The 18327-nt window shown below is 39.7% G+C and overlaps 1 protein-coding gene across 1 annotated transcript in view; it reads left to right on the top strand.

Moving 5' to 3' along the window:
• Window positions 1-17027, top strand: part of MATCAP2 (microtubule associated tyrosine carboxypeptidase 2) — a 28565-nt gene extending 11538 nt beyond the window's left edge. Inside the window, exons 3-7 of the mRNA XM_085309140.1 lie at window positions 8389-8532; window positions 10683-10815; window positions 11996-12301; window positions 12786-12883; window positions 16613-17027. Coding sequence (XP_085165266.1) covers window positions 8389-8532; window positions 10683-10815; window positions 11996-12301; window positions 12786-12883; window positions 16613-16774 — 843 coding nt within the window. The 3' untranslated portion in view covers window positions 16775-17027. The remainder of the gene's footprint in view (window positions 1-8388; window positions 8533-10682; window positions 10816-11995; window positions 12302-12785; window positions 12884-16612) is intronic.
• Window positions 17028-18327: the final 1300 nt, after the last annotated feature.

Here is an 18327-nt window from a genome sequence, read left to right as displayed (position 1 = left end):
AGTAATTTGCCTCTGAACACCTCTATTTCTTGAATGATAGGTGAGGGCAGTAAAGACATCTTTTTAAATCTTTTTTTTTTGTTGTTGTTGTTAAACATGTAGTCTTTCCTGAGAAAGACTTGTACTTTTTTCTCCTTTGTGCTTATACAGAAAAATAGAATTTTAAATTAAATGGGAAGGGGAAAACAATCAGTTATACCACATCGTAAGTGTTTGTGTTACACACATTTAAATCCTGACAAGTGGTAGGTGAATTGAACTAGCTTACAATTAGCAAGCATCTCAGGTGATGGAAGAGATAATCAAGTGAAAGGGGAAGGCTAAATGACAAGACATTTAATGCAGAATAACCTCTTGTAGCATTCTGCTGATACTGCAGATTAGATGTGTTGAAGATCCATGAAAGTGCCATTGGCTGTAAAGGATATTTGATTGTAAAACACCTCACTGTTTTATTAGCAACATGTACTAAATTCATTCCTAAGCTAAACTTACAGATAAGACAGTGTTAATGTGTAACACAAGGCTATTGGGTTTATCCAGGTAGCATAGTTCTGAAGACACTGTTCAGACTTCTCTTTTCCACTGTTTGCAGAGTGCTTCTGGTAATACTGCAGTAGGAGCGTGGGCTTCTTTCTTTTAGCTATGAACAAAGCCAAAACAAACATGAATTTTTAACTCCTTATAAAATATATAAGACATTTTTCATTGAAAATACATCCACCCTACCTGAATTATGGAAACATGCTCTTTACCACACAGAGCACAAGCAAACAGAAAGAAAACACATAGCAAACTTTAAATAAAGCTCAAAACAGTATAGCCTAAGTTAGCTGTCCTCAGAAACCTGCACTCATCTCTGTCTCTCTTTTTCAGTTGTATCTAGAAAAGAGGGCAGCCACCATTTTATGGCTGTTGATTAGTCTAGCAAGCTCCATCTGGTACAGCTTATTGGTACTTACGCATACAGCTGGAAAGCTTTTCTCCTCACTTGAACACACATAAGTTGTGCAGGGAGGAGGGCAATAGTGCCTGCAAGCCTTGTCTGCATCACAAATCTCAACTAAATCTGCATGCCTTTTGTAGCAGAGCTGTGTCTGAACATGGGAACTGAGGACACAGAACTATCTTCTAGATCACTCAGTCCATTATCTAGCTCAGCTGTCTCATCCCATCATCTATGTGCAGCAGTACAGCTTGGTTGCTTGAGGTATGCTATAGATACTAATACTGCTAGGATGTGCTCACGAAAATAGATTATCCTGTATTGCTGTATGCAGATGACTTGGGATTCAGAGAACTATTTGCTGCAAACAATTTGTTAAAAAAAAAAAAAAAATCCTAGCAGCTGGTAATTAAGTAGAACTGAAAGCAAGTCTCCTCCCCTTAATGCTTTGGTGTCATTACTTTCTTGAGTTCCACAGTGGTTGCTATGCAGTGGGACCTATCTTGCGACTGCTTCTTCTGGCACTCTTCTGTAGCCATAAGAGGGATTCAGCTAGACTTTTTCGATAATAAGCAACAGGAATTGTTGTCCTTTACTAGTAAGCTGATACAGGCATATAGTCTTTTTTTCTCTCTTGTTTCTTTCTTTCTCTTTTTTTTTTTCTTTTTTTTTTTTTTCCCTGTTACTGGAAAGTTTATGGTTTGGCCTTAGAAACTGTGACAAGATCAGTAACTTGCTTCCCACTGACCCTGAGGCTGGAAAATGAGTTCACTGTTGGATGCTGAGATAGACAAGAGCTGACATGCTATTCTGGATATTGCCCTTTCCTAGCAAGTTCCAACCTGAGTTCTGTCACCTCACTTCAGAGACGAGCAGAGAACCCTGAGTGAGGGGTCTCCATGTCATATTCAGTGCTTGGGATCAAACTAATAAAAAACCTTTCCCCCTCAGATACCACCATTAACTGGTGGTTTTGGCAAGTGTCAAAACCAGCAGCATTACTGGGGACAGTTCCCACCTCAATGCTTGGTCCATCTGCCACTTTCAGAAACTTTTACGCCGGTAGGAGAGTGTGTRTGTGCGTGCGTGCGTGCATGCGATGGCTCTTATGGCTGTTTCAGTGCTTTTTGGAGGATGCAGAGTAATACTTCCACCCACTGGAGAGCTAGCATCCGGTGCTCTTGGAAGGAACTAGCAGAACTCCTTCTGTTTTCTTTGAAACAGAGCCATGGAAAAAGGTGATAGTGGCAATCAGTAAATTCCTAACAGTAGGAATACTTATTCAGGAATAAGGAGACCAAGCTTAATGACTTTCTCCATCTGCAGGGGTTCAGGCTTGTGTCATCTGTTCTGAGGTGGCTGAATCATCAGGATATAGGTTACCAGCGTGGCATATGGGGTAGAGGAGGTACCCTTTGGCTACTCGCTTCTCTTGCTGAAATCACATCAGTGTGTGGGTTGAGGTGCAGTGTTGATTTGTGGGTTTGTGGACTTTCAAAAGCTTTTTCATGGGAATGTATCTCTGAGAACCTGCTATTCACCTTGTGCTGTTGATCCAGGTGTCTCGCAGCATTTTAAAAAAGCCTTAAGCAGATGGGAAGAAGTTCAGCAACGGAGGCAGACGAAGAGCTGTGAACTTGGGGCTCCTGACTGCCAAGCTAATGTTGGTGTATGGGGGTGTCAGTGTGAGAAAGTTTCTTGCCATTGAAGGCCAAACAGAAATTTTAATGCATGTTCAGTGTTCATTTTCTCACTGTTGTGATGCAGTGGTTTTAAAAAACACCTATGTCCTGACTATGGCAGGAGAGTCCTCTGGGATAACACCCCCAAAGCTACATAAAGCTGTGTCTCTCGTAGTGGTAACATATCCTTGTAAACAGCATCAAAACAGTACAGATTAATAAAGCTTATCTTCCCTTCTTAAACACCCTTATTTTTATGAGCTTTTATGTTGAGAAGAAGCTGCCTCCTGGCTCTCAAATGGTTTCAGCAGTGGTCTGCATCAACAGTTTCTGCTTTATCAAACCTGAACTCATTCATCCCTGCTCCACTTTGGTCAGCACTCCAGATTTTTCCTACCCTTCATAAAGTATATAAGTATCTTTTCTATTCTTTAAGCCTAACACTTCTCTTTTTCACTTATTTTCTTGGCTTCTTTCAGTGTCAGAATCTCACTCCCATTTTCTCTATTGGTCTCTTCTCCATGCAAAACTTTTTGTCATCATGTTGTAGGAAAAGCTTTTTCCTGCAGTTCGTAATGAAGCTGTACTGGACCTAGTGTTTGATTTGCACAGAGGCAGACTGAGCTGTGTGTTTGTGGCATCTCTCTGAAGCCACGCTGAGAGCAGTCCAGACAGGAAGAGGACATGCCGTGAAATTGCTGCAGCAGTAATTTTTCTCAGCAGCGTTTGACATGAACTAAGCCAAACTTCTACTCCTACACTCCCCAACTAGCAATGATTCCAGGGCCATAAATTGCTCCTGCTTTCTGTGCAATAAAAATACATTAAAAAGACCTGTTCCAGAAAAAAAGAAGAAAAATAAGGAATCTGCAGTTCTAGCTTTTGTTTTAACTGAAGTCACTCACGTAATTTGAGTAGAGGAGTCACAGACTCCAAGATTTTTGTTGACTTGCTCCATGATTTCCTAACTCATCACTGTTCAAAAAGAGCTAGAATTTAGCTGCTGTTCTCAAATGTTTCAGTTTCCATACTACCTACTGCCTGAATGGAATGACCAGTAAAGGCAGTGGAACTGCAAAGACGTATCCCATATTAATTAAGAGCCAGGACTTGCTCTTTGGCCCTGAAGGCAAGTGCCAAGACTTCACATCCGTATGGCTGAACTCTCCTCATCCAAAAGGTAGTAACCTCGGTCCCACTTCTGCTGGGAACACGGTGGCCTGTACTGTCCTTCAGCCATGGACAAGTGTTGCCTGAGAGCATGCTTGTTAGCCCAAGACAAAACTTTGTCTGGGGGCATGCTAATAGTTAAGCTCTGTGGATGATTCTGTTCCAGCACTTGAACCAATGCCCTGGCCTTGTCTGATTTACTACTCTTGATACAGCCTGAGCATTGAAAGATGGCTTAAGATCCCTTAAAATGGTAAGAACAAAATCCTGGCCACTTTTGAAAATGCTATCCATCCTCGCATCAGGTCTTTCACTAAATGACTTTCAGAGAATTTAAAACCACAGGAATTACAGTGTTCTGAGTTGCCTTATTGACAACTTTTTTGGGGGGGGGGGGCAATGCCGTGCAATACAACTGTGCAAAGTGCATTTAAACTTAGAAAGAAACTTACGTCTTCAAAAATACGGGTTCTGCTGACATGGCATTTGCGACAGTTCAGGGTGTTGCAGTTCTCTGGCTTTGGCCACATGAGGGCAGTTCATTCAGGCTTTGACAGTAACTCAGCCTGAAGCAGTCCTGTTACATCTTGCTTCTTCATCTCACTGCGATTTTATATAATGCTATTAATTATAACAATACATTATTATTACTGTGAAGCTGACACAGTTGCAACAGAATGCTGTAGGCTTTGACCCATCTCCTAGTAGACGGGTTCCCATGTGCCTCTGTGGGAGCCCATTTGATCACAAAGAATGAAGTTCAGTTCCCTATTGCTGCGTACTCTGAGCCATAAGGTGTTATTAAAGGTGACAGAATTAGTCCCTTAATAACCAGTAAGTAATTTCACCTGACAGAACCACCTAGTAAATCTCATTCAAAACTTCACTTCCAACATCTCAATATACTTGAAGATCTTTCCAGACTTTATTACTGAGAGAGAGAATTGACCTGGGAAAGAGAAAAGAAAAAAGAAGAGATTTGGGAGCTAAAATATGTTGCTGTTGGGCATCAAATTTCTTTGAGAATGAAGATTACTGAGGCACATTCAAAGGGATTTAAGCATCAAAGAATATAAGTAGGGGCTTAGCTTCTTGTGTCTAATGGACTTCATTGAAATTTCCTGTCAACAGTAGTGAAAAGAAATTTCATGCTAGAAGATTAATTCAGAAACTCCTTCTTTCAAAGTGAGCAAACGACAGCAATTAATTGTTCAGTGAAACCAGATATACCAAACAACTAGTAGGTGACATTAATTTCTTAAGGACCTGGCACCTTACAAAGGAAACTGAAGAGTTGTTATATTGAATTATTCAGGTTGCCTGCTGAGAATAAACTATTCCTGGGACAGAGAGCAGGCGTTTTTGATTTCTTTAACCATGTGCAAGGCAGGAAAATAACTTTGGCATTTGCAGATATACTGAAAAACATACAAAATAGCCAAAGCTTGTTAGAACAAGTTAATAATTTGTATGTAATAATTCTGTTTAAAAAAAAAACACAAAAAAACCCTTTAGGAAAATACACAAGCTCTCTGTCAGATTAAGAACCAAGAACTCAATTTTAATTTGTTCTCTGCACCTTGCCCTTGATCCTGAATTTGCTAAAAGCAAATTGGTTAAAGCAATTGCGACTAGACTCCAGAAACATTAGACCCTGCATGATGGACTCATGTATTCTTACTTTTACTATGTAGATTAGACACTAAGTTTGCTTCATTTGTCTAAGATCATTTTTAAATAACATGCAGTGTTTATAGACATGCATGTTCACGAGAAAAATATATTATTTACTAATGTGCTAAAACTTCTCTAACCTTTATTTATGTATTAGTTCCAGTCGCTGCCATGCATTCGTAGAGGACCTAATGTAAAACCTGGGAAGTTACTTGGAAACAAAAATCTCATTTACATTGCAGGTCGTGGGATAGGTCTACAATGCAGATGTATTGCTCTCCTTACTAATACTTCTGTACAATAAATCAATGGAATTAACAGTAAAATTAACAGCATTGAACGTCTTTTAAATATCTAAAATAGCAGGAAGGTGAAATGATGCCATTTGGCTGTAATTGCTAGAGCTACCTGGTTTGCAGGAGGTGAGGATGCATCCTCTGTTTTTGATGTATCCTCCTTGAAAAACATCATTTGTTTCCAAGTTGTAGAAACCCATGGTAGCTTTCACTGTGGCAGTTCCGTAGCTGCTTTAGTAGCAGAAGGGTTTGTTTTCTTTGCAAGCAACCAAGCTAAATGTGTTTAAAGTGCCTATTGATACATGTGGGAGTGCACGTGGTCATTCCAGTGTTGTAACAGGGAGACACAAAGCCAAGCGGTTTTCAGCGTCTCAGGCTTTATGGTAGCACTGCTCTTTTTTACGATACCTCCGTTCAGATATCCAGATGCCTGATCTTATAAAGAAAACTTAGAAAAGTTAATCCATTCCTCATTGCTGCATTTCTTTGTAACATCGAGTTCTTACTCTGCTGACTTCAGCAGGTGCAGGGCCTTGGCTGCCAGAAGTGGCCTTGATCCTGGGGACCAGCCAAATGTCCTGAGGCTGAGCGGTGACATGCCGCCCCTCCAGACAGTCCTGCATCCTGGGGGTGTTGTTTGAGGACAGGACTCTCTTACCCCAGCCAAGGGTGGGTCTAGGGTGTAACTGCTGCTAAGTTCCTAACAGGCCTGAAACCATTGCTGGAATTTGCATGGCGAATAGGTGCCACACAGGAGGCAGTGTGAAGGGATAGTGTTCATATAAGGTTTCTGGTTGGCTTTATAATGAGCCTGTTTGTGTTAGAGTCATTTTCTTGAGGCCAAGTACTCTAGCTTTTTGGACAAGTTGCATTAGTTTTGTATCATACTGCTGCTATGCTGTACTTGAAGAACTGGCTGTATATCTCCTGTAGCAACCAAGGGCAACCTTTGCAGCAGATTTCCACTTACATCCTTTTTCTGATTCACTGTTACTGCTCTCCAGCTTGTGACCTCTGCTCACATGACTTTAGAAAAACTTAATGTGGAGATTCAGGTGTAGAGAGAAGAAAGATCACAGCAGTGACACAGGGTAGATAGCTTCTTTGCTTCCACATTATGTGACCTCCAGCAATGACTGGCTTCTTTAAGCTAACCATCTTTTTTTCTAAATTATGGTACTTCCTTCACTTTTGAATAAATTTCTCAGATCTGACTAGGGGACCCTTCAAATTTAACATGAAGCATGAGAGGCACAAAAGGAAATACCAAAAATCAAGTGTAGTATTCATTTGGCATTCAAATAATTTGTATTTCTTTCATCAAAGAGCAACAGAACTTTAAGACTACATCATGACTAGCATTTATGGCTTTTCAGTGGCAATACTGAGGGTTGCTTAGTTTCAACATCAAAAATGAAGTAAGAGGATTGTTAGTAACTGTGAGAGATACGAAATTAATCCTGTTTTTGTGGACAATAAGCCAGTCTGGCAATGTCAGAATTACATAGCTGTAAACAAAAAGCATAACTGTTATCAGCTTGGTGTATACATACACTGACTGTACAGTGTAGAAAGAGATTCAGTCAGCAAGATTTCCACCATCATCATTCGTGGTGTTTTCTTAGAAATAGTATTCATTTTATAGGTAATATCAATAATATTTTTCTGTCTGGGGTTCTTAGGAGCTTCTGTTGTCATATAGGAGAATAAAGCAGTTTTCTTAGCTGGACTACTGCTGGGTAAGAAAATATTCTATAATGTATTTTCTTTTAAGGGTGTGAAGTGTTGGGAAATAGCTCACTGGAAATGACTATTTCACGCCTCATGAGTAACATCTTCAACATGCACAGAGTTCCAATCTCATTTTATATAACAGGCATTGTGCTCCATCTCCACACACAAAGGACTTCTTCCCGCAGCAATACACAAGAGAACTGAAATTGTTACTGCTTTATTTGCCTAATGGAATTTCCCTCCTTCATTGTTTGGGTTATAAAGAAGTATTTTGGCTTAAATGGAAGTTCTGTGAGTAAAGTTGCTATTATCTCGGCTCCCTTCTGAAACACAGACATCCATGGTACAGAGGATTTCATCATAAGGAGGCATTTTGGTAGAAATATTCTTGTTAAAATTATACATCTGTTCAAACATGGTTCAGCATTTCTAAATTACAAAATACCAATAAATAATAAAGTAAGATGATGATAATGGATGATATTTACAAAGTTCATTGGAAAACCATAAAGGATACATGCTAATAACTTAACCTTCCCATGTCCTTGTGGCCTTTTATGTTTGATTTACAAGCCAGTTGTACAATTTTCCCCAAATTATAGAAAGAAATGAGTGTCATTTCACTAAGCTGAAAATCATCTGTCATGTGGGTCCAAGGTGAGTTAATCAGAATCTTTTTTTCAGTACTTTGGCATTAATGAATGTCTGAAGATTATATAATTGATTACAGAGTGTGTCAGCCTATATGTAATGACTACAGTTTACTAGCGACTCCGAGTGAGTTTAAAAAAAAGGAGAGAGAAGGAGAAGGGAAAGAGAGAACACGTGTCAAGCTTACACAGGTGTCTTGCTGTATTCATATCTGCTATACCTTTGTGTTTGGTAGTCCATTAACATCATGGAACGGACACTACAGAAGTATGGAAGCTATGAAAAGTTTGAACAGGCCACTGGAGGCAGCTTGCTGACCAAAAGTCGCATCTGGAATCATGTCAGGAAATACATGGTGAAAGAAGGCTGTCTTGGTGAGGTAGGTCATGTGCTGGCTCAGGAAAGAAGTATTTATTTAGAAAAAAAGTTGCACAGGGAAGGGAACTAAGAGGCCGTTTGAGAGGCCTTTCCTCCATAGTTGTAAGAATATTCCTTACATCATATTTTTCTAATGGCTGTGCCCAGCTGAATTTTTGAACAATCCAAATGATGCAAGTTCCTTGTGAACGCTTCAGCCATCTCTTTGAGCCTGTTTCCTGACTCATATATGCTCATTCTTAATTTCTTCTCTTTTGGGAGTATCCAAGAGCAACACCCTTCCTCCTCTCTTTTTTCAGCTGTTTGAAATAGCACATTTCCATTTATTTCTCAGTTCTGCCATTCTTTCTCATGTATCACATTATTTACATCAAAGGTAAGGGAAGTAAGAGAAGGCCAAGAAAAATAATCCGCAGCCCAAAAGACTGATTTGTGAGAAGTTGCACAAATGAAGGTGACATAAGCAAATAAAAATGTTTTAAAAACTTTGACTTGTTCAGTTGATTTCATTGCTGTTTTTTTTTCTCATTTTAACATTATTTTCTAGAGGTGTGTGCAAAAAAACCTATTTCTCAGTTATTCAGGACTTAAAAAAAAAATCCAGTTTGAGTTGCATAGGATTGTTTGGAAAAGTCAGCTGAAGTTGAATGTAGAAAAATAGAATTACTGCAGATGAAAACACCAGCTGACACAGTCCACGACTTGTATGAGCTCATGGAATTGAACAAGAGGAGTCTGAAATGGGAAATCAATAGACAAAAATTAGTTTATAGGAAGTTAGATTTAGTTAGTGAACACAGTAATGTTAGGAGAGACTGTTACACTCATCACTCCTTTTTAGGAGACTACAGTTTGACACTGGTGCCAAACTTCACCTGTTTCTCTAACAGTGAGGTTCCAAGGCTGCAGTTTAGAGCAAGCCAGAAAAAATTTACATTTTTGGTCTTTGCTGTGCTTTTATTTCCCTTTGCATCCTTTTTTTTTTTTGTCTTTATGGAAGCAAAAGACAAATATTTATGACTATCATAAAACATCTCATATCTGTCTTAATCAAGTGTTGCCTTCTGCAAAGTACAGTTACAGTTCTGCAAAGTACAGTTACAGAGTACATCATGCTCAGTATGGTCTAAAATGTGCTGTAAACACTCTCTGTAGTTGAAGAGAAGAGAGACATCAGCTGTTAATAAGGCTAAATAGTAAGAGTAGTTTAGATTCTAAATATTTTATGGTTTTCTTTTCTTTCCTACATTTTAATAAGATTTTTATGGTGACTGGTTGTTTGCTGCTGAAGAGGAGGGTTTTGAACCTTGGGTCCTTTTTTGTTAACTTTGATAGTAAAAATGGTTTCTCTTGTAGGTACACTCTCAGGTACTCACCTGAGCAGCACTCTGGGGAACCTTCTTTAAGCATTTCTTGAGGTGGGAAAGTTGCTTAATCTTCAAAAGAGAGAGTTTCCTTTGACTTTCCCAGCCACTTGTTTAAAAATTATTTTAAAAACTCAAATACAAAAATATATCAATATATCATTAGTTTTTTTTTCTGTGACATTTTTTGATTACTGATTTTTCAAGAAAAACAGGAGAGAGTTTGATTCCTATATAAAACAAAACAATACCAATATCTGAATAACATTTCAAGTCTGCATTATCGATGAGGACACAAAGCACACCATGCTTTCCCCTCTCGTTCCTGGGACTTCAGATTTGCAATTTAAAAAGGTAAAGAGACTGTTAAGTGTGCAGATATTCAGTCAATGTATGTGTTTATCTAATATTTTTAAATTATCAGTACTTCCAAGATTATTAGGCACACCTTAAAAATGTAATTTTCTGTAGCTTGCTTTCTGCATTTGATTCCTCTCCCTCCTAGCCTGGTTGCCATATTCAAATTTTGCAGTCTCATATCTGCCTGTCATAACCATCATGCTAAGTCCCACTAAGGTCTCTGGGGTTTTATCAGAAGCATAGGTGGCTGGAATATCTCAGTGGAGTCAGAAATGTCTCACAAGGATAATCTGCCATTAGCTCAGAAGAGTTGCAAAGGGCAAGGGACCAAGCATAAATGAAATACTGGAAGGGCCAAAGGAAGATACAAAGCAGGAACAGGAAGTAGAAGAGAGCTCTTCTGATACCTGAACTCTTTCATCTTTAGATCGTGGTCCATCTCACGGAGGACCTGCTTTCTCGAGCCTCAATGACAGTGGTGAATGGCCGTCCCACTCTCACTATCAATATCTCTACTGCCCGAGAACACTGGCTGGAAGGGATGCTGAGACATGAAATTGGTATGAGCATGGCAGCAGGTCTTCAGACAAAAGGGAGTACATGCATGCATTCTTACTTCCTTTGCCATAATGGGCCAAGTACTGGACATACACAAAAGGAGGGAATACCCCTGCTTAAATGACCTGTATTGTAAGTGTGTTGAAGAGGAGAAACCTATTTATATGTGCACCACATAGCAGAAGGAAGATGTTCACTTTAAGATTCCTAGATGTATTTCTATTAACATTTCAGGTCAGCTCAGGAGCAACCTTTCAAAGCAAGTCTGCCAGTCATCCCCACTTTACTGCAGCAAGGTTCACATTGCAGAGCAGTCTTGGAGCAGGCCAAGTGTAATCCTTTCAGATGATGCTAATACAGAAGCTATGCTTCAGGGCATATCTACAGTGCTGTCACTGCTCAGGGGCATTTTGTTTGTAAAACCAACCCTGAGTTAGTCCAAAGTAAAGACCCTGAAACACAGCTAGTGGGATTGCTTAGCCTCAGCATGAGCCATTTCACTTTACCAATCCCTTCTGCTACGCTGCACTGCTTGCTAATATAGGCAGCTTTAAATACGAGGAGCGTATGCAGCAATCCTGTAACCTGCACAAGATTGCCTCCATTTTGCATTACACAAGGTTGGCTCAGCCCCATAGAAAATTTCTCTAAACTTGTCAGTGAATTTTGTTCTAATTAAGTAAAACAAAACCAGATAAACTTGGCTAGTTGCCGAATTTGATCTGAGAAGCAAGCCCTGTGATTGCCTTGGGCCGGTGTTATTCACTTTATAAGTGGACAGCAATCTCTTTCAAGGCAGCAGTATGACTCTAATCAGCCTCAAGAGGCAGCATTGCTGCCACTGAACCCTCCCTTCCTTGCCTCTCGTTACTTCTGTTCACCACAAAGCCCAATGTATCCTAGAGGCATTCAGCATGTAAGAGACTTTTGAAAAATCCTTTCCATGGATTTGGGAACTCAAGGCTTGCTAACATTTGTATTCCTTAGGCATTTTTGGAAGTCTGATTTGCAGTCAGCAGGTGAATTACTGCACTGTTGGCATTTAGAATAGGGCCAAAGTTGGCACTTTTCCCATTGCCCAGTACCCAGGTGAGTCCTTAGTCCTGGCATCTCCTTAGTATTTTGTCATTTCTGGAATCAGTAGATGTTATTGTTCTAAGTCCTATATTCCTTTCTTTTCAGGAACTCACTATTTTCGGGGTATTAACAACAACAGCCAACCTTGGTGCAACTGGAACGGACGTAGAAAACATGGGTTAAAACCAATCAACCCTACTGAAGAGGGGCTAGCAAGTATTCACAGTGTCCTGTTCCGCAAGGACCCTTTTCTTTGGAGGGCTGCCCTGCTCTACTACACAGTGTATCAGGCTAGTCAAATGTCCTTCAGTCAGCTTTTCCAGGATGTGGGAAAATTTGTCAAGGACCCCAACACTAGGTGGGATTACTGTGTACGAGCCAAGAGGGGGTGGACTGATACATCACAGCCAGGTGGGTCTCTGTTTTATCTATCATTGTTCCTCAGAGATGGGGCCAGAGTGTGCACAGAGCTCATTCAGAACCTGTTCATGCAGTAAAAGTTTCACAGAAAGGAGAAATGGAATGATTCACTTTCTAAAATGAGGCAACAGGATTTATGCTTTTGAAAATACACATTTGTAAGACTGTCAAACTGAGTCAATAAAGGATTTTTTTTGTTGAATGTGGGAACTGTAAAAGTATGAAAAAGTTTAGATTCAGTATGACCTCCTTTCATGTTTATTACAAGTGTTGCTGAAGATATTCACAGGTATGATCTTTTGTGTTTGTTTTCTTTCTCTAGCTAGTGAGTTTAGCTTTCTAGTTAGTCTTAGGAAAGTTTTGAAGCTCCAAGATACAAACATGTAGTTTTAAGAATTACAGTTCTGTTAATAATGACTTCTTAAAATACAACTTAAACAAACTGATGCAGTGGAATAAATCTTATTCCTTTTAGGCTGTTTCAATAAGGATCAGGTATACTTGGATGGCATCCTTCGAATCCTGAGATACAGAGAGTCCATTGATTTCCACCTTCTGACAGCCCTTGGAAAGGTGAGCGGACTCATTCTTACCCGAAAGATGCAGTTGCGAGGTTTTAGCAAGGTCACCTGTGAAGAGTTACGCAAATCATTGCCCTTTGCTTTACTTTGATCTAGAAATCTGTGTAGCACGTGATTTACACAAAGCAAGAGTTACAAATATTTTGAGGTTCTAAAAATTCCTGCCAGATTTTTCTCATTCTTCACTTATCAGATTATGATTTTACAGTCATATTTCTCAGGCTTTCTTTTCCTCCTTTTGATGGCATCTGATTACTGTTCAGGAAGGTTTATCAGGTGCCTTCACTGTAGTACAGTGGAATGCCTCAGGCAAGTAGGACAGGTGCTAGAGAAGGTGATGGTCCTTGTAGAAAGTCAAATTCACAGTTTGATCCTAACACATCCCCTTCCATCACAAAGGGAGGGCTGATACTGGGGTTTCCATCCCTATTTCCTCTCTCTCATGTCATCTCTGATATTTTTTTTTTGAAAATTAGTGTCTCTTTTTTCCAGAATACATGGTATTTCTGAATTCACACAATATGTTTTCCATCCATTTTGAATATCACTTCTTGGTGTTCTCTGCCTGACTGCCATCCTCGGTTTTAAAGGTGGGGCTGGGACAAGCCTGTTGTCCTCAAATCCATTCTAAGTAGTGCAGGTTTGTCAGAGACTTCTTGAACGGGATTTTTAGATTGCTAGGGTTCCACATTTCATAAAGCAAGATTCAAACTCACATAAAATGGGAATCAAGTTAGTACTGTTTTGCTTGGGTTGAAAGCTGGTGTATCAGTATTGCTTCCTGCTTGGTATTGACATTGAGTGATGAAGGAAGATAGCATATTATGATACAGGCCATACTTAAAATCTAAATTTAAAATCTAAAATTATCTAAAATCTAAATTCCCTTCTAAATCAAGGGAACTTAAACACTACTTTGAATGTTTTTACTGCAGACATCTACAATCCAACTGAAGATGTGTGTGTAAGAGCAGTGCCTGCTCTCAAGAAAAAAAGTCTATGTTCACAGAGGAATACTGAGCTTTCACTGAGATTTAGACTGTGGTTATTATGAGTTCCTCACCATTCTAAAGGTGGTTTTGTTTGTTTGTTTAAGGCAGAAAAGAAGGATTGAGATGTTCCATAAGGAAGCTAAACTGACTTTTCTTCTAGCTTAGAAGAAAAAGTACTGGAATTCAAACATAGGGAAGGCCAGGAAATAGTGGGAAAATATTCATTGTTTTTCAAAGATTCTTAGTGGTGTTGTGTTGTAACAAGTGAGCTCATCTTTCTCAGCATGTTTACCTTAGGCCTATTTTATTCCAAATACAACCTGGGAATAAACATAATAGGAAGCAAAAGCAACCAACTATACTGCCAGTAAGAAATTGCTTTCTGTGCTTCAATAGGTAGTTAACACAGCCATAAAATCAGAGCACTGATTTCTCATATGAACGCATTTAAGAGAGCCATCCTGAAGTTTCTGTGTCCTCTGTTCTCATCTGAGTGCTAGAGGTTTGGCTGACCCAAACAGTCATGCCTTCCTGCTGCTTCTGGCATTACTTAGAGTGCTGAAGAGAGCAATATGTGGAAATAGAACATGGCTTATGCACTCATGCAAGCTGTTCTGCATTCCTGGAGGGTGATGAATAAGAGACACTGAAGCTTGAAAAGAGATGCTTTTGAGAAAGAGCAGTTTTTAAAGCTTTGCAGTAGTTAAAGAATAAAGTATGGGAAGCCTTGCAAAACTTTCATGTAATAGTCACATGCAAATATTAAAGAAGAGAAATAGAATGCAGATATTGGAGGTGTCTCAGTACTGAACAACTACAAGTGTTGTAAAAAGAAAAGGCAGCAAAAAGTCACCTGCTGCTTTGTTTTCCAAGAACATAAACACATTAGAAAAAGCCTAAATGAGCCAATTTTAGCCTAGTCTTTGTTACCTGTTACAATAATTTTAATTACAGGTTGTAAGGAAGATGACCTGTTGCCATAGTAGGATGAGATTATGTTTTTATGTTCTCCTCAAAATGTCAAAAGTTATTTTTAGAAATTGCCATAACCAGTGAAACACATCCCATTCTGACCATACCTTTGATCACAAATGCTTATTTTTTAGCTGCAGCAGTAACAGAAACTCCTGAATGTAAATACAAGATGGGAAAGGGTTCTTTCTCCCTTTTTGAGGAAAAGAGGTAGATTTAAAGTTGGGAGAGGAGAGATGAGAATTTAATCTCATTTGGTGCCGTGTTTCCAGACTGAGAGGAGATGGTATGATTTCATATGGGTCCTGTATATCTGCTTCTGAATACATTAAGCAGGGTGAAATCTCACACTCTCTTCAAACAGCAGTAGTACAGCAATAGTTCATGTTGATGTGCCTTCATACTGGCTTACTGCCTGGGCATGGGTGCATGTTCATTTTTAAATTAAGATGCGTTTTGTCATTGCATCTCAGAAAACATTCAAGTGCTCAGATGCAAATTCATCCTCTTCCTGGAGTTTGCTCCCATTTTCAGTGAGATAATCACCCCACATTTAACTGCTCCTGTGGATCCGGTTTAGTAACTTGGATTAGACCCTCCAAAGAGACTTTCCATGTCTCTTACGCATAGGTAGGTCATCACTGCTTGCTTTCATTTTTTCTAAATAGGAACCATCACCTGCTAAGAGAACAGGCTGTTTCCAGGCAACTCTAACAGCACTGTGCTCAGCTCCTTAGAAGGAACAGAAGGTAAAAAGGTTTGAAGGAGCAGGCTCCACACTCAAGCCACCTGGCACCACTATGGCCTGAGGAACTAGGAATTGCCAGCTAGTAAGCACAGCCTGGCGTACATTTTTGCCAGTACATATGCTTCTGCCTGTAGGGTGCCCCAGCGCACACAGCTTACATTTCATCACAGTGGATAACTGCCCAAGGAGACTTGTTCTGTGTTTGCAGGACAGCTTGTGTAGCCTTGCAAAGCCAAAGAAATCACCCTTTCCAGATTATCATTCACAACACCTTGAGCTAACTATGAGAAAAATCTCAGCTTTCATTATAAAGAAGCAGTAGTCTGAAAGAAGTTTGCAAATGCTGCGGCTATGCCCAGAAGCTGTTGATGCCAAGAGGCAAACCCAATCTCCACCCCCTGCTCCCCCATTTTAAGGTGCATAAGGTTGCCTATGCTGTAGTTAGTTACTAAAGAGGCATATTTTAATTTAGCTTTGTATAAGCACAAATAAGTTATTGCTGGTGAAAATGAAACCATACGAGTTGTTTAGGTAGCTGGGACTGCCGGACTTTCTGGACCTTCCCGAAGCCCAAGCCTGCCTGCTTCCTGTTCTGTATCTGTCCTACACTCCCTTTCTAGTTCCCTGATCTTTGGCCCAGCACCTTTTCCAGTCTCATGTCAGTGTATTCACCTCTTTGAGAACTCCAGGAATTACATGCGTTCCATCCTTTCCCTCCCTACTGCTGTAGCTGTTGTAGGTTCGCATTAGGTCACTAGAGTCTGTTCACTGAATTAATCAAAAGCAGAATCAGGAACTATGTAGGCATTTGTTAGGGTTACATTTTTCTTCCATTGAGAAGCACAATAACTCATGCTCTAAGGTTGCTTTCAAAGGACTCTGACAAGCTTATAAATCCCTCTGCTCCAAAATGTTTTACCATCTGCAATAGGGAGTTTAGAGCCACAACAGAGAAATTACAGATGTAACAGGACTATAGCTCAATATTAACCCCTCTCCTTCCTTGCAGATCTCATACGAGGATGTGGACCGCCTGAAGGAATTAGCTGTGATCGAGAACATGAGGGTACCACACTTTTTGCAAGACCATGCACGGTACATGGAGCACTTGGAAAAGATCATGGAAGTCAATGAGCTGACTGATAAGGAGCTCCAGGAGCTCATAAATTAACAGCATTAGCTAACCCTTTATTAATGATGTATGACTGAGACAATAAAACTGGACTTCTCAGAACTTGCAGAAATAGACTTTTCTGCAGAAGGGAAAGGTGGTCAAAATACATAGTTCCATGAATTAGATTTTTAAAAATGTGAGTCATGAAAGTATGAACTCAGAAGTTTTTCTTTCAAAAAAAGTTCTTTCAAATTCCTTTTGTGTTGTCATTATATACTGATTATTTATAAAGGGGCTTTTTGCTTTTTTATTTTGGCTTAGAAATTCCTTTGCAGTGATATGTGCAAACACCTCCTCTATGTTTTGTATGCTACAAAAAGAATTTGACATTTTCTTTTTTAATGTACTGTCTTTTCCCATCCCAGTTTTGAGGTGAAGGAAAGAAAAAAAAGAGGAGCTCACTCACATTTGCCCTGTCTTTGGTCATAGCTTTCACAACACATAGCAACAGAATTGCTGTAGATTATGCTACATCACTGTCTGCCTAACTCTTTCCCATTTGCTCATCATAGCAACAAAAAAAAAAAGTTTTTAAAAAAAGTCACAACACAGAAACATGTCTTTGTGCAATATGATCAAAGCTGTATCACACTGTAAAGAACTATTTGTTACTAAGAGACTTAACATTAAAAAAAAGATATTGCTAGTTTAATGACCATAAACAAGTTATCTCCCAAAAGAGTTGTTACACATCTTTTCTGTATAGTACATGTTTCAAGAAGCTGAATTATGAAAAGGTTTTCCCACCTTTGAGGACAAGTACAGCACATCTAGGAAGTTTAACATGTCAGTGTTTTGGAAGAAAAACTGGACAGAACTGTGATTTTGTGACTAGCATGTTTTAAATAAATTCAGATATACAGGGACATAATTCAGCACAGCAGGCAATTCACACTTCTTCACCGAGTCATGAGCGAACAGAGAGTCGGATCACTTTTTGAGCAGTTTCATGCCTCTGTGCTACAGTAAGCTTGAGCTTGCAGAGCTTGTGTGAGGACTGAGACGTTAGTGAGGAGAGGCGAAGACTCACAAGTGCCCTATTCTCATGTTCAAAGCAACAGAACTGCTGCATCAATTCTGAAGCATATATACCTCTGTTTTAAATGTTGGTGCTACATCCAGAACTAAGTGGACAAAACACATTACTGTATGGCACAGCCAATCCAACGGTAAACAACTTGCATGATGCAGGAGGACTTACAGAGAGCTTCATTTTCTGAATCCGGGTTATTATGGAAGAACTGAAGTTATTATAGAATTTTGCACCTGTAAGTACTGTGACAAAAGGTTTTTGTTTTGGTAGATAACGTTTTACCAGGGCTGGTCTGATCTGCTGGGAAGGAGCCATGGTATCATTCTCACTCTGACAGAGGCTGGACAGGAACAAGGTGCCCTCGGCGCCACCCTTACATGGGCCTGAGCCCCACTGTCTCTTTCTCTTCTCTTATCCTGCTCTTTACTCCAAAGGATCTAATAAACCCCCAGTCCTCCACAGTCTGATTTTACCCCCATGACAGTAGTAGCCATTCCAGCTTTGAAGTCTGGATAAC

The sequence above is a fragment of the Rhea americana genome, unplaced genomic scaffold (assembly GCF_003343005.1).
Source record: "Rhea americana isolate MKP2758 unplaced genomic scaffold, rheAme1 scaffold_291, whole genome shotgun sequence".
NCBI classification, from domain to species: domain Eukaryota; kingdom Metazoa; phylum Chordata; class Aves; order Rheiformes; family Rheidae; genus Rhea; species Rhea americana.
The sequence above is the reverse complement of the archived record's forward strand: the minus strand, read 5'-3'. Positions and strand labels throughout refer to the sequence as shown.